Raw genomic sequence first — 15,890 nt, forward strand, 5'->3', positions numbered from 1 at the left:
CTGCTCTTCTTCGAAATAATGCCCTGGGATCTTTTGCGTCCACTTGAGAGAGCAGACGGGACCTCGGTTTAACGTCTCATCCCAGAGGATGCTGGAGTACCTCTGTGGGCGAGTCCTCCCCAGAGAGAACATTGGAGGCGGAGGAGGAAGGGAGGGAATAAAAAGATGTGATTGCACTGGAGAACATATGGGTGGTTTACCAGGATGTTGCCAGGACTGGAGAATTTTAGCTATGAGCAAAGATTGGACAGGCTGGGGTTGTTTTCTTTGGAACAGAGGAGGCTGAGGGGAGATTTAATTGAGCTATATAAAATTATGAAGGAGTCTAGATAGAGTGGATAGGAAGGACCTATTTCCCTTAGCAGAGGGGTCAACAACCAGGGGGCATAGATTTAAAGTAGAAGGATTAGTGGAGATTTGAGGAGAAATTTTTTCACCCAGAGGGTGGTGGGGGTCTGGAACTCACTGCCTGAAAGGGTGGCAGAGGCAGAAACGCTCACCACATTTAAAAAGTACTTGGATATATACTTAAAGTGTCGTAACCTGCAGGGCTACGCACCAAGAGCTGGAAAATGGGATCAGGCTAGATTGCTCTTTGTCAGCTGGCACGGGCACGATGGGCCGAATGGCCTCCTTATGTGCCGTAAATGTTATGTATGTAAACACTACCAATGTGTAAGACTTGCCACCAGGAGGCGAACCTGTGGGAAACTTTAGGGTCACCTGCATATCCTGAGCAAGCAGGTATAAAAGGCAGACTTCCACGCTGCCTGCTCACTCTGGAGTTACAATAAAGAGACCAAGGTTACAACAGTTTGAGCTTAAGATGTACAGTCTTGTAGAGTTATTCTAAATGTAACAGTAAATTTCTATGATTCTACGTGGACTTTGTCACGAGGCATTTTGTAGCCGAACACTGGCCTGCACAATGCAGCAATGGAGCGATTGATAGTGAGCGAGCAAGGCCAGAGGCCAAGTCACCTTTGCTTTGGGATCTGCTCGCCAGCTTCCTCAAATAACAATTTCACAAGAATTAAGGTGAGACAGGAGTGGGGAAAGGGAAGAGGCTCTGAGTTGCTGTTTGGGTTGGCAAAGGAACAGCCATGTACATAGTCACTTCCTTCCTTCCCCAACACAGGCATACCCTGGTGTGGCCAACGGGACCATGGAAGGCTATTGGGGAGGGGGGGGCGGGGAGCAGGAGGTCAGAACACCAGAGTTCCCCCATGACGACCCTGGTAAATGGAAGACACTGGTGTGAGATGGGGGATGTAATGTATGCGCCTGTGAGTATGCTCACAGATTTGTAGAGCTGTTGAGTTGGGAGTGGCTTAGCCAGTCACATGGTGCTCACAAGACTCAATAAAACCCCAGCCAGTTGGGTTTGGGGGGATCCACGATGAGGCAGGTGGTTGTGAGCCTGGTGGATAAACTGGTAATGTGGAGTGTGATTGTTAAATCTTTGCTAATAAACCAACTAGTTCTTAGTAGCAATATGTTGCTATGAATTCTTAAACAAAGAGCCCATGAAGCAAAAACATTACAGGGGACAACTAAAGACTTACATTTATATAGCGCCTTTCACGACTACTGGATGTCTCAAAGCGCTTTACAGCCAATGAAGCACTTGTGAAGTGTAGTCACTGCTGTAATGTAGAAAACACAGCAACCAATTTGCGCACAGCAAGCTCCCACAAACAGCAATGTGATAATGACCAGATAATCTGTTTTTGTTATATTTCATTTGAGGGATAAATATTGATCAGGACACTGGAGATACCTCCCCTGCTCTGCTTCAAAATAGCACCATGGGATCTTTTATGTCCATCTGAGAGAGCTCCCTTTGCACTGCACTGGAGTGTCAGCCTAGATTTTTGTGCTCAAGTCCTGAAGTAGGACTTGAACCCACAACCTTCTGACTCAGAGGTGAGGGACTACCCACTGAGTCACTGGCTGACAGACAACTAGCTCAGTCAATTCATGCCACTGCTGTTTGAGGATACAATCTGGATTCTTTGGAATTAAATTTCATCTCCAATGTTCAAGCCAGTCTTTGCATGCTGTGTCCGGTTATAATAAATCTGCTTTGAATTGATCCCTGGGGACTTAAACTGCTTAAACTGACTTCATCAATGGAAACTGCCTATTGAAGCAGGCAGTGGAACAGCAAAGTGCACCAAGTTCTTTATGCATCTTCCATCAGGCAAACAAAAGTGCAGCAAATCAGTGCAGCTCCAACAGCTCTCAAGAAGCTCGACACCATCCAGGACAAAGCAGTCCACTTGATTGGCTCCCCATCCACCACCTTCAACATCCACTCCCTCCACCACCGGCGCACCGTGGCTGCAGTGTGTGCCATCTACAAGATGCACTGCAGCAACTCACCAAGGCTTCTTCGGTGGCACCTCCCAAACCCGCGACCTTTACCACCTAGAAGGACAAGGGCAGCAGGCGCATGGGAGCACCACCTCCTGCAAGTACCCCTCCAAGTCACACACCATCCTGACTTGGAAATATATCGCCGTTCCTTCATCATCAAAATCTTGGAACTCCCTCCCTAACAGCACTGTGGGAGCATCTTCACCACACAGACTGCAACGTTTCAAGAAGGCGGCTCACCACCTAGCTAGAGAGCGCTATACATTATAATCTTACACCCATCATCTAGACTGATACTTGTATGCAGTACTGAGGGAGTGCTGCATTGTCAGAGGTGCCTATGCCACTGATTATGCCTCATTGAAAGTATTAACAGAATCAAATCCCACTACGAAAGGAAAACGGTCAATTGTTTAAAAATTAATTGGCGGGATGACCCTAATTGCCCTTGAGAAGGTGGCCACCATTTCAGAGGGCAGTTAAGCGTCGACCACATTGCTGTGGGTCTGGAGTCACGTGTAGGCCAGACCGGGTAAGGACGGCAGATTACCTTCCCGAAAGGACATTAGTGAACCAGATGGATTTTTACAACAATCCGGTAGTTTCATGGTCACCACTACTGACAGTAGCTTTTTAAATTCCAGATTTATTTAATGAATTGAATTTAAATTCCACAGCTGCCGTGGTGGGATTTGAAATCATGGCCACACTTCAGCAAAGACAAGTGGCAATTTTAACAAAGACAGCTGTTTGGAGTGTGCATTGTGGGGCCCGCAAAATGAATTTCACCCTTTTAAGCATCCAATTTCTCCAATTAGCAGCACAGATGTCCAGGGCAAGACAACCTCATCTGCACACAGCAAGCTCCCACAAACAGCAATGTGAAAATGACCAAATAATCTGTTTTTTTGTTATGTTGATTGAGGGATAAATATTGGCCAGGACACCAGGGATAACTCCCCTGCTCTTCTTCGCAATAATGCCATGGGATCTTTTACGGCCACCTGAGAGGGCAGATGTGGCCTCGGTTTAACGTCTCATCTAAAAGACTGCACCTGCGACGGTGCAGCGCTCCCTCAGCACTGCACTGGCGTGTCAGGCTAGATTTTTGTGCTCAAGTCTCTGGAGTGGGACTTGAACCCACAACCTTGTGACTCAGAGGCGAGGGTGCTGTCCACTGAGCCACGGCTGACAAGAAGTGACCTGCGCTCATTCATCTTGTTATGTATGTAACCATGTAATACTTGCCACCAGAGGGCGCGACTGTTGGAGTCCTAATGGTCACCTGTACACATGTGCAGGGCCAGTATGAAAGGTTGGCTGACATGTTGTTTAGGTACTCTGGAGTTGTAATAAAGAAGACTAAGGTCACACTAAGTTTAGCTCACAGTACTCAGCCTCGTGGAGTTCTTCTATACACAACACAGCTCACCCGTGCGGGGTATGGAATATCCGGAGCCCTGGTTGCCTGAACAGTCAGACAAAGTGTGACAAGCTCACCAGCAGCCAGCTCTCACCCACTCACCCAGAGTGCTGCCACGCTGCCCCAGTCCCGGATCCTTACAAAATACAGAAGTAGCAAATCACAGCAAATATGCTCATTCCAAAGTGGGCAGGCATACGGGATTTATTTTTCTAAAACAGTTGTACGTTACCTTGAAATCCGGGACAGATAAGCAGCTTGCCATTAAAGTGCACTTCACAGATTTTACAAACAGAGTAAGTGTTTTTGCTCCCTTGCTCTGCCTCAAATGTTTAACCCGAAACATTCAGTGAGACAATGAGTTGGTGTGTGGACTTAAACTATCCAATTTTGACTAGATTTTGATATTCATTCTATCAACATTACATTTTAGCTTGAGTGAGCGAGAATTTATGGTTTGCCATTTCTCCCTTTTTTTAACCATAGTGCATAGTAACATAATGTTACGATTTGGGATTTTTGTTTTTTTTAATTCTTAGTTATGCACAATTCATAGGGCACAATTTTCCCCAATGCCATTTTTTTTGGCGTGTTGCAAGAGTTACGCCCGTTTTTTTTTTGGCCCCTGCTCCAAAAAAAAACTTGCAAGTTTCCCCGATCTATTTTTAGAAATTGGCGCCGAGCAACCTGTCCTTTAGCTTCGGGGGGGTGGAGCCTAATGGCTGCGCCGAAAAAATGATGCCCCCCCCCCCCCCACCCTGCTGTGCATGTGTGGGGAAAAAAATTACGTTTTTGACATGACTGCTCTGGGCGCGCATGCCCAGTACACCTCCCGGTCTGCATTCGGCCATTTTTAAAGAGCCAGTTCTGTGTGAGAATTTTAATTCTCAGTGGAAAAATCGGAGCTGCAATACAATATGCAACGTGGCTCAAGGACCAGGAATTTCTCACAGGATGAAGTGGAGGCACTGGTTTACTGTACTTGAGGCCAGATGGCACGAGCTGGACACCAGCAGAAGTCACATAAAAGTTTCAACAAAAGAAATGAAGAAACGCTGGAACCAACTTGCAGAAGATTACTGTGCAACGGTGACCATCCCGAGGCCTGGAGGCCAGTGCAAAAAGTGGCAGGACCTTGGTCACTCAAAATCTGTCTCTCCCCGCCTTAAATATATTCAGTGACCCAGCCTCCACAGCTCTCTGGGGCAGTGAATTCCACAGATTTACAACCCTCTGAGATAAGAAATTCCTCCTCATCTCAGTTTTAAATGGGCGGCCCCTTATTCTGAAACGATGCCCCCTTAGTTCAAGTAGTTAGCGTAAGTAATATTTTCATTTATTCACTGGAATTGCAATTGTAAATGTGAATATTTGTATGTCCCACCCAGTGGAAAGACACCCTCTCTAAAAGGTTATAGTTTCATCTTTGCAGAGGAAGGTGGCACACAACAAAAGAGAGAGAACTCGAACAGGAGGAGGCCCGGCAAGTCTGCACCCACTGACACCCTTGGAAGAGAGGGTCGCTGCTTTGATGGGTCCTGCCTGGAGAAAAGCAACCACCACTGCACAAGCTGGGCCCCACACTCGAGGGAGAGGGTAAGTCCTGAAAATTCCACAGTCCGGCTTTGCTTAAAGTTAAGTACTGCGCGGGCTAGCCAGGCTTCGGTTCATGGGGATGTCTCCGTCAGCTACGCTTCGGTTGATGCAATGTGCTATCATTCATCGTGGTCCTTCAAACAAGCCTGCTGCCTGTGCTGTGTGAGCCTACTCATACCGCCCTGTCCCCACCTCTGCTGCTAACCATTTGTCTGTTCTGTTATATTTTGCAGAACTTGAGGCCAACCCTTACGAGGCTGAAGCCGATGGAGAAGAAGATTCAGACGCGGACGAGCCTGAAGAGGAGACCATCTTCCAATCCCACCTCCCAGACCAAGAGCATGGGGGTGAGGGGGATGGGGAGGGGGAGGTGATGGATGAAGCCCCCACTGTTGTACTCATTCTGGAGGAGGTGCAGGTGCCAGCCCCTTTCCTGAATGGTACAAGTGTTGGGACATTCCATGGTTTTGCACAGTCCGAGGCTGGGGATTCCAGTTGGGACAGGCTAGATGCGGGAAGAATGTTCCCGATGTTGGGGAAGTCCAGAACCAGGGGACACAGTCTAAGGATAAGGGGTAAGCCATTTAGGACCGAGATGAGGAGAAACTTCTTCACTCAGAGAGTTGTTAATCTGTGGAATTCCCTACCGCAGAGAGTTGCTGAGGCCAGTTCATTGGATATATTCAAGAGGGAGTTAGATATGGCCTTTACGGCTAAAGGGATCAAGGGGTATGGAGAGAAAGTAGGAAAGGGGTACTGAGGTGAATAATCAGCCATGATCTTATTGAATGGTGGTGCAGGCTCGAAGTGCCGAATGGCCTACTCCTGCACCTATTTTCTATGTTTCTATAATTATTACTGGGACTTCTTTCTCTAAAAAAGAGAAGGCTGAGGAGGTGACCTAATAGAGGTCTTTAAGATTATGAAAGGATTTGACAAGGTAGACGTAGAGAAGGTGTTTCTACTTGTGGGCGAGACCAGAAATAGGGGCCATTAATATCAGATAGTCACTAAATCCAATCGGGAATTCAGGATAAACAGGGAGTGGTTGAGGGAAATACTGTAGATGCATTCAAGGGGAAGCTGGATAAACACATGAGGGAGAAAGGAATAGAAGTATATGTTAATGGAATTAGATGAAGAAGGGTAGGAGGAGACGTATGTAGAGCATAGACATGATGGGCTGAATGGCCTGTTTCTGTGCTGTAAATAGTTTGCAATACAATTAACATCAGTGGTCTTCCTATTTACTACAGCTCCGTGAATTTCGTTCTACTTGCCCATCTCTAATGCCATTCAATATATTTCCCATGGGTCTAGTGTTGTGCTTGGTTATCTGGGAAGGGTATCAAATGCCGTTAAAAGGTGGTCACTTCAATAAGAGGTTGATATCCTTTTTATAATATGGAGACCAGAACTGTTCTCAGTACTCTAAGTGTGGTCTAACACAGAGATTAGCTTTGGGTCCACTGCTGTTCATAATTTATGTAACTGAGGTACAGACTGGAGTTAGCTCAAGAAAAAGAAATAAAGACTTGCATTTATATAGCGCCTTTCATGACCTTAGGACATCCCAAAACACTTTACAGCCAATTAAGTACTTTTGAGGTGTAGTCACTGTTGTAATGTAGGAATTGCAGCAGCCAATTTGCACACAGCAAACTCCCACAAACAGTGACATGATAATGACCAGATAATCTGTATTTGTTCTGTTGATTGAGGGATAAATATTGGCCAGGACACCGGGGATAACTCCCGTGCTCTTCTTCGAAATAGTGCCATGGGATCTTTTACATCCACCCGAGAGAGCAGACATCTCGACCAAAAGACGGCACCTCTGACAGTGCTGCACTCCCTCAGCACTGCAAGCCTAGATTTTTGAGCTTAAGTCTCTAGAGTGGGATTGCGAACCCACAACTTTCTGACTCAGGGGCAAGTGTGCTACCCACTGAGCTACAGCTGACACTGTGTGAAGGGAAAAATGAAAACAGAGAAAGGGGAGGATACCAGAGAGGAGCACTGAAAGACACAGAGATATAGGGAGTGTGTGAAGGAGACAACTTTGAGAAGGACTGAGAGTGGGCAGAAATTAGAATCAAAGATTGAAACCAAGGACAGCTTAGCAACAAAGGAATAGGAATAGGTCAGTCAGCTCCGCTCTGCCATCCAATCAGATCGTGGGCTAATCTGCATCTTAACTCCATAGCTCCACTTCCCCGCCCGCTCCCCATCACAGCTCCAATCGCTACTCCTATTTCTTCAAGTGTTTATCACTATTCCCTCTTAAATATTAGGATTTGCTCAGTTTCAATGGGCAATTATGGTAAAGAATAGTCTGATAATTCTCAGCAGGGAAATATTCCTTCTAACTTCCCACTTCCCGTTTGAATGTGAGTTTATGCCACCTTATTACCACTTCACCAACCAGTGAAAATAATCTTTCACCATTTACCCGCTCCAACGGCACGGAAACGATGGGCCGAATGACCTCCTTCTGTGTCGTAAATTTCTATGATTCAATCCTTTCAAAACGCTTATGTTTGATTTCCCCATTAGCAGTCTCTATTCCAGTGAAGACAGCCTGATTTTTTTTCCTGAGCGTCTCATTATACCTCTATCTTCTCATGCATGTGACTTTAGTGAATCACACCTTTTCCACGGCACATTCTCTGATGAGCGGCCCCAAAGCTGCAAAGTATTACTCCAGCTGAAGTCTAATCAATGCTTTACACGGATTCAGTATCACGTCCTTGCTCTTGTATTCCATACCCGTTCTTCAAACCTATATATTCCATTTGTCCTTTCCTGATTTTAAAGAGGTGCGTGTCTGCAACCCCTAGAATTGTGTGTGTGCAGCTCCTAGATTGGTGTCCCGACACGCACGCGTATACACCCCCCCACGTCTACACACACCCCCATTCCTGCGTGTCTACACACCCCCCCATTCCTGCGTGTCTACACACCCCCCCCATCCCCGCATGTCGACACACCCCCCCCATCCCCGCGTGTCTAGACATCCCCCCCCATCCCCGCTTGTCTAGACACCCCCCCCATCCCCGCGTGTCTACACACCCCCCCCATCCCCACGTGTCTACACCCCCCCCATCCCCACGTGTCTACACCCCCCCCATCCCCGCGTGTCTACACACCCCCCCCACTCCTGTGTGTCTACACAACCCCCCACTCCTGCATGTCTACACAACCCCCATTCCTGCGTGTCTACACACCCCCCCATTCCTGCGTGTCTACACACACCCTCACTCCTGCGTGTCTACAACCCCCCCCCTACTCCAGCATATCTACACACCCCCCACTCCTGCGTGTCTACACCCCACCCCCACTCCCGCGTGTCTACACCCTCCCCCCCCGCCCCCCCACCTGTGTGTCTCCAGCACCCTCCCACCCCCACACCCGCGTGTCTGCGCTCCTGGATCTGTCAATTGTCACCACTCAGTGGATATTTTACCATTGGTTTATAGTTCAATTCTTTTTCCCCAACCTGTACTACTTGACATCTATCCCTAACCTGCTGATGTAATGGTTCGGGCTGCTGTTCTTCCTCACTTTGCCAATTCTATGCTGTCACTCAATTTTATATTTCCTCTATGCCCGTGCGCAAAACATTCGTGCATCTGGAGAACAATCAGATGTCTGAAACATGCCATCTAAGTAGGCGACCTGAGAATTATTCCTTAATTCTTTGCTTCCTGTCCTTCAGCCTTCCATCTTTCATGGGCACCACTTTAATACCACAGGCGTTAATCTTCACAAAGTCTCTCGCACGGCACGATCAAACACCTTTTGAAAGTCGAAATGCATCAGATCCTCTGCATTCCCTTTGGCTATACATGGGTCATCGACTGAAGGAAGCGAGAATAAATCACTCTCGCGTAGCTGCGTTTTAGAATTCATGTTGCCTGCTCCTTCAAACCCAGACTTTTTTAAGTGATCACCAGCGCTGACCCTGATTATGGCTTCTTATTAGAGTTCTTACTCCTTTCTCGTACCGTGTCTGTGTAGTCATAGTGCCAAAATGTTACGTACTTTATTCAACAGCCCCTAAATAAATGAAACACTTTTTTATTAATGTCAAATATGAGAAACCATTAAGTCCATTCCTCTGGTGCCTTCCATCATGGCATCTACCACAGAACTTTCACTGTCTAACCTTGCTGATTAGACACCAGAATTTCCACAGTACATCGCCTCATTGCAAGGACTACTGACTCCCATCTCTTCCCGACAGGAAACAACCTCGGCTCAAATACCATCCCTCGGTACCAGAATACCAATATACGTGAAACCACACTGGAAATCAACTGCAGACACCAATGATGGGGTGACTAGCCCAATTTGCCACAAGTTAATCAGCCGTTACCTTCTATTGATGGAAGGATTCAGTCACTTGGTTAACCCAGCTCTTAAATACAATTCAAAGAATGTCTCAATGCGTTGATGGATTTTCAGCAGGTCTTTTCTCACCTGTGTGGCAAGGTGGGCAGCTGGGAATAACCACCATCTGTCTGCCCTATACCCATTGCTGGAGCCGGTAACACTTGGGGGAGCGGGGGGGGGGGGGGGTTGAGGGGAAAAGTCGATGCTTTGGACTGTGCCTTGCGGGCGGAGGTTGCAGGAAGGGTTGGAAAGTTCCCCTGTCCCAGGCGGCTTCACAAACATGCATCTGCGCGCACACACACACACACACACACACACACACACACACACACCACAGAGACTTACCACAGAAGGAGATGATATGGCTGCTGTCCTCATGTACAAACTTTCTGGTAACCGCCTCCTCCATGATCTGCTTGACCTGCCGATACAAACAGTGCAGAAATGGTGACAATTCTGAATATCAGGAAAGCCCAGACTATGAGGAATTGAATTCAGAGCGCTGGTTTTGGTGGGGTGAGAAGGAAGAAGAGAAGGCTGTGGGGGGGGGGGGGGGAGCACATCATTTCACTTGAAACAATATTTATATATAATTTGACAATGCATGTGCACACATAGTATGAAGATATATTAACCTTCTTATCACTGGCATAAAGCTCAACCAAACAGCAGCCGTCGTCTGAATTCGACAGTACTTTAAGCAAAGAAACCTCGTTAAGACATTTCTTCATAATGTATAATGAATACAGAAAGCTTACATCCTGAACAAAGCACATTATTTTTCAATAATAGCCCCACAATCTGACCCCACTGTCTCCCCATTACACACCTCTTTTCTATTCACCTTACTTTGAACCACCTCGAGGTGTGACAGCAGAGGTAACAAGCGATACAAGTTCTGGTGGTGAATTAGCAACAGGAAATCCTCCTTATCTTGCGAATACAGAAAGCAATTGTAGCGTCCTCACTGCCACCCAGCTGAGATCATAAGAACATAAGAATTAGGTGCAGGGGTAGGCCATTCGGCCCCTCGAGCCTGCTCCACCATTCAATAAGATCCTGGCTGATCATCGACCTCAACTCCACTTTCCCACCCGATCTCCATATTCCTTGATTCTCCTGGACTCCAAACATCTATCGATCTCAGCCTTGAATATATCCAGAGACTCAGAATCCACAGCCATCTGGGGCAGAGAATTCCAAAGATTCACAACCCTCTGAGTGAAGAAATTCCTCCTCATCTCTGTCGTCAATGGGCTTCCCCTTATCCTGAGACTGTGCCCCCTAGTTCTAGACGCCCCAGCCAGGGGAAACAACCTCTCCGCATCTACCCTGTCAATCCTCTTCAGACTCTTGTATGTTTCAATGAGATTACCTCTCATTTTTCTAGACTCCAGAGAGTATAGGCCCAATCTACACAATCTCTCATCTCAAGGCGTCTCATCTCAGGAATCAATCTAGTGAACCGCCGTTGCAATGCCTCCTTAGATAAGGAGACCAAAACTGTACACAGTGCTCCAGGTGTGGTCCCACCAAGGCCCTGTACAATTGTAGCAAGACTTCCTTATTCTTATACTCCAACCCCTTGCAATAAAGGACAACATGCCATTGGCTGTACCTGCATGCTAGCTTTCTGTGTTTCTTGCACAAGGACACCCCAATCTCTCTGAACACCAATATTTGAAAGTTTCTCGCCATTTAAAAAATATTCTGTTTTTCTATTCTTCCTACCAAAGTGAATAACCTCACATTTCCCCACATTATACGCCATCTGCCACATTACTGCCCACTCACAGTCTATCAGTATCCCTTTGTAGATGCTTTGTGTTCTCCTCACAGCTTACTATCTCACACAGCTTTGATACATTACACTCAGTCCCTTCATCTAGCTCATTAATATAGACTGTAAATAGCTGAGGCCCAGCACTGATCCTTGCGGCACCCCGCTAGTTACAACCTGCCAACCTGAAAAAGAACCCGTTTATCCCTACTCTCTGTTTACTGTCCGTTAACTAATCCTCTATCCATGCTAATACATTACCTCCAAACCCATGAGCCCTTGTCTTGTGTAATAACCTTTTATGTGGCACCTTATCAAGTGTCTTTTGTAAATCTAAATATACTACATCCACTGGTTCCCTTTATCTACCCTGCTAGTTACGTCCACAAAAAACTCGAATAAATTTGTCAAACATGATTTCCCTCTCATAAAACCATGCTGACTCTGCCTAATCATGTTAGAAAATCCTAAGTGCCCACTTCCTTAACAATCGATTCCAGCATTTTCCTGGCTACTGATGTCAGACTAACTGGTTTGTAGTTCCCTGTTTTCTCTCTCCCTCCTTTCTTAAATAGTGGTGTTACATTTGCTACCTTCTAATCTGCTGGGACTGTTCTAGAATTTAGGAAATATTGAAAGATCAAAACCAATGCATCCACTATCTCTGCAGCCAACTCTTGTAGAACCCTAGGATGCAGGGCGTCAGGTCCTGGGGATTTGTCGGCTTCTGGTCCCAGTAGTTTCTCTAGTACTTTTCCTCTACTTATATTGATTATATTAAGTTCCTCACCCTCATTAGACCCTTGGTTCCCCACCATTTTTTGGCATGCTTCTACTGTGAAGACAGATACAAAATATTTGTTTAATGTTTCTGCCATTTCTTTATTCCCCATTATAATTTCTCCTGCCTCGTCCTCTAAGGGATCAATGTTTATTTTAGCTGCTCTCTTCCTCACTCAGCATGGACCACTGATCAAAAGAATGGCTCAGTTCCACACTGGGCACTGGGACTTATCCAGGAAGGGAGTCCCAGTAAACGCAAACAGTTTGTACCGTAAAATTATCTCCAGTGCTGCAACGACCGAGACCAACAGTTCTGTGCAGCATCTAGGAAACAATGGTTTTCCCCATTCAGCACGGTGCTCAGAACTGAAGTCAGGCTCTGCTACCAAAGCTTTCCGATTTGCTCCAGCGTGTAACCGTACTGCACAAAACTATATTTCTGCAGACTTGACGAGTTCACATGATTTTTGTGTCAAGTAACAACAACAACTTGTATTTATATAGCGCCTTTAACCTAGTGAAACGTCACAAGGTGCTTCACAGGAGGAAAAAAATTTGACACCGAGCTGCATAAGCAGAAATTAGCGCAGGTGACCAAAAGCTTGGGCAAAGAGGTAGGTTTTAAGGAGCGTCTTGAAGGAGGAAAGAGAGGTAGAGAGGTGGAGAGGTTTAGGGAGGGAGTTCCAGAGCTTGGGGCCTAGGCAACAGAAGGCACGGCCACCAATGGTTGAGCGATTACAGTCAGGGATGCTCAGGAGCTCTGGAAGACCCTCCATAAACCTCTCCGTCTCTCTTTCCCCCTTTAAGGCGCTCCTTAAAACCTGCTTCTTTGACCAAGCTTTTGGACATCTGCCCGAATACCTCCTTATGTGGCTCGGTGTGATATTTTGTTTGATAATCGCTCCTCTGAAGCGCTTTTAGATGTTTTTCTGCATTAAAGGCGCTGTATAAATCTACATTGTTGGTGTTGCAGTATGCCATTCAGTAAACCAAAGTGTACGAGCAGATCTGAGGATACTGCCAGTCAGTGATATGTGGGAATGTGGGAAATTGTGAGGTTATCCACTTTGGTTGGAAGAGTAGAAAAGCAGATTATTATTTAAATGGAGAGAGACTACAGAATGCTGCGGTGCAGTAGGGTCTGGGGGTCCTCGTACATGCAAGTAATCAGGAAGGCAAATGGAATGTTGGCCTTTATTACAAGGGGGATGGAGTATAAAAGCAGAGAAGTCCTGCTACAACTGTACAGGGTATTGGTGAGGTCACACCTAGAGCATTCTGTACAGTTTAGGTCTCCTTATTTAAGGAAGGATATACTTGCTTTTGAGGCAGTTCAGAGAAGGTCCACTAGGTTGATTCCTGAAATGAAAGGGTTGTCTTATGAGGAAAGGTTGAGCAGGTTGGGCCTATACTCATTGGAGATTAGAAGAATGAGAGGTGATCTTATTGAAACATATACGATACTGAGGGGGCTTGACAGGGTAGATGGAGAGAGGATGTTTCCCCTCGTGGGGGAATCTAGAACTAGGGGGAATAGTTTCAGAATAAGGGGTCGCCCATTTAAGACGGAAATGAGGAAGAATTTCTTCTCTCAGAGGGTCATGAATCTTTCGAATTCTCTGCCCCAGAGAGCTGTGAAGGCTGGGTCATTGAATATAATAAAGACGGAGATTGACAGATTTTTGAACTACAGAGTAGTCAAGAGTTATGAGAACAGGCAGGAAAGTGGAGTTGAGGCCAAGATCAGATCAGCCATGATCTTATTGAATGGCAGAGCAGGCTCGAGGGGCCAAATGGTCGACTCCTGCTCCTATTTCCTATGTTCTTATATCATTTGTCCCTTCAACACGTCTGTTGCCATTTCTCTACATTCACTCACAAATTAGAAAAAAATGTAGAGAGGAAAAACATATGAATTCAATGACCTATCTGCAATTACATTTATTATTGAGCAAAATATTATCCGCTGGATACAGATGAGGAAGGCCATCTGGGTATCAGCCATGGCTCAGTGGGCAGCACTCTCACCTCTGAGTCAGAAGGTTGTGGGTTCAAGTCCTACTCCAGAGACTTGAACACAAAAATCTAGGCTAACACTCCAGTGCAGTGCAGTGCTGAGAGAGACTGTCCTTTGGATGAGTTGTTAAACCGAGGCCCCGTCTACTCTCTCAGTTGGACGTAAAAGATCCCACGGCACTATTTCGGAGAAGAGCAGGGGCGTTCTCCCCAGAGTCCCGGCCAAAATTTATCCCTCAATCAACATCATTAAAACAGATCATCTGGTCATTCTCACATTGTTGTTTGTGGGAGCTTGCTGGGCACAAATTGGCTGTCGCGTTTTCCACATTCCAACGGTGACTACACTCCAAAAGGACTTAATTAGCTGTAAAGCCCCTTGAGCTGTCCCGAGGTCACGAAAGGCGCGATATAAATGCCATTCTTTCCTCTTTCATAAAAGAGCCGACAGTTCTCCCAATGTAGCACCAACCGTGCTAAATAAGGTTGTTGTCTCCACAGCTGTACCCATTCCAGATGTTGATCGGTCTTTGTGGAAAGAATCTCTTCACATTAGTCCTTTGCCCAGTTGAACCAGTCTCACCTTGTCCTGCTAGTGGCTCTCGGCCTTAATTTCAGTGACTTGGAAAGCTCATGGTGTCCTCCCTTATTTTGGAAGCTGAGGAGAAGACAGGGAGGAAGCCCCAAACCCTGAAATGTGGAGACATTTTTCTGGCAAAGTACACGAACCCCCAAATACCGGCCAGACGGACCATAAGAACATAAGAAATAGGAGCAGGAGTAGGCCATTTGGCCCCTCAAGTCTGCTCTGCCATTCAATCGATCATGTCTGATCTGATCCTGGCCTCAACTCCACTTCCCTGCCCACTCCCCATAACCCTTGACGCCTTTATCATTCAGACCATTGAATAGTACAGTACAGATGGAGGCCTTTCGGCCGATCGAGTCTGTGCCAAATCAGGGCCATTAGCACCATCAGTCAGGCATATGCACTGGTTTATTATTTTGCCATGTGATTACTCCACACACCCCGTTAATGGTTGAACAAAGAATGACTTGCTACTTTTAAAATCTGCAACATTTTGCTTGTTTCATGTATGGACTCGGCCCTAAAACGTAGAAGCAAAACCTTTTTCTCAGCCTTATATCTTTAAAAAAACTCACTTCAAAGTTAGATACCTCCCCAGTTTCGCCAACCCTGTTGCGTTGGAATAATAAAATCAAGCAGGTGGGCACTCCAATCATGCATTTGGTATAAGGCCAGAATAACCCGTTGTTACCAAGGTCAATATTTTGGGAAAGGTTGGGAGGGTTGGGCTGTGGAGTTCCAGAAGTGAATGAACATTAAAGATAAGCATTGCAAGGTTATATTCCCTAGAGTTCAGAAGAATGAGGGTGATCTCATTGAAACATATAAAACTTTTAAAAGGCTTGACAGGGTGGATGCTGAGAGGCCATTTCCCCAGGCTGGAGAGTCCAGACCAGGGATCACAGTCTCAGGATATGGGGGCAGCCATT

The 15,890-nt window shown here is 46.2% G+C and overlaps 1 protein-coding gene across 1 annotated transcript in view; it reads right to left on the minus strand.

Moving 5' to 3' along the window:
• The window catches only part of sgsm1a (small G protein signaling modulator 1a), a 204,646-nt gene that overhangs the window by 139,844 nt on the left and 48,912 nt on the right, over positions 1 to 15,890 (minus strand). Inside the window, exon 3 of the mRNA XM_070888345.1 lies at positions 10,139 to 10,214. Coding sequence (XP_070744446.1) covers positions 10,139 to 10,214 — 76 coding nt within the window. The remainder of the gene's footprint in view (positions 1 to 10,138; positions 10,215 to 15,890) is intronic.

Source organism: Pristiophorus japonicus, chromosome 8 (assembly GCF_044704955.1).
Source record: "Pristiophorus japonicus isolate sPriJap1 chromosome 8, sPriJap1.hap1, whole genome shotgun sequence".
In the NCBI taxonomy this organism is placed as follows: Eukaryota; Metazoa; Chordata; class Chondrichthyes; family Pristiophoridae; genus Pristiophorus; species Pristiophorus japonicus.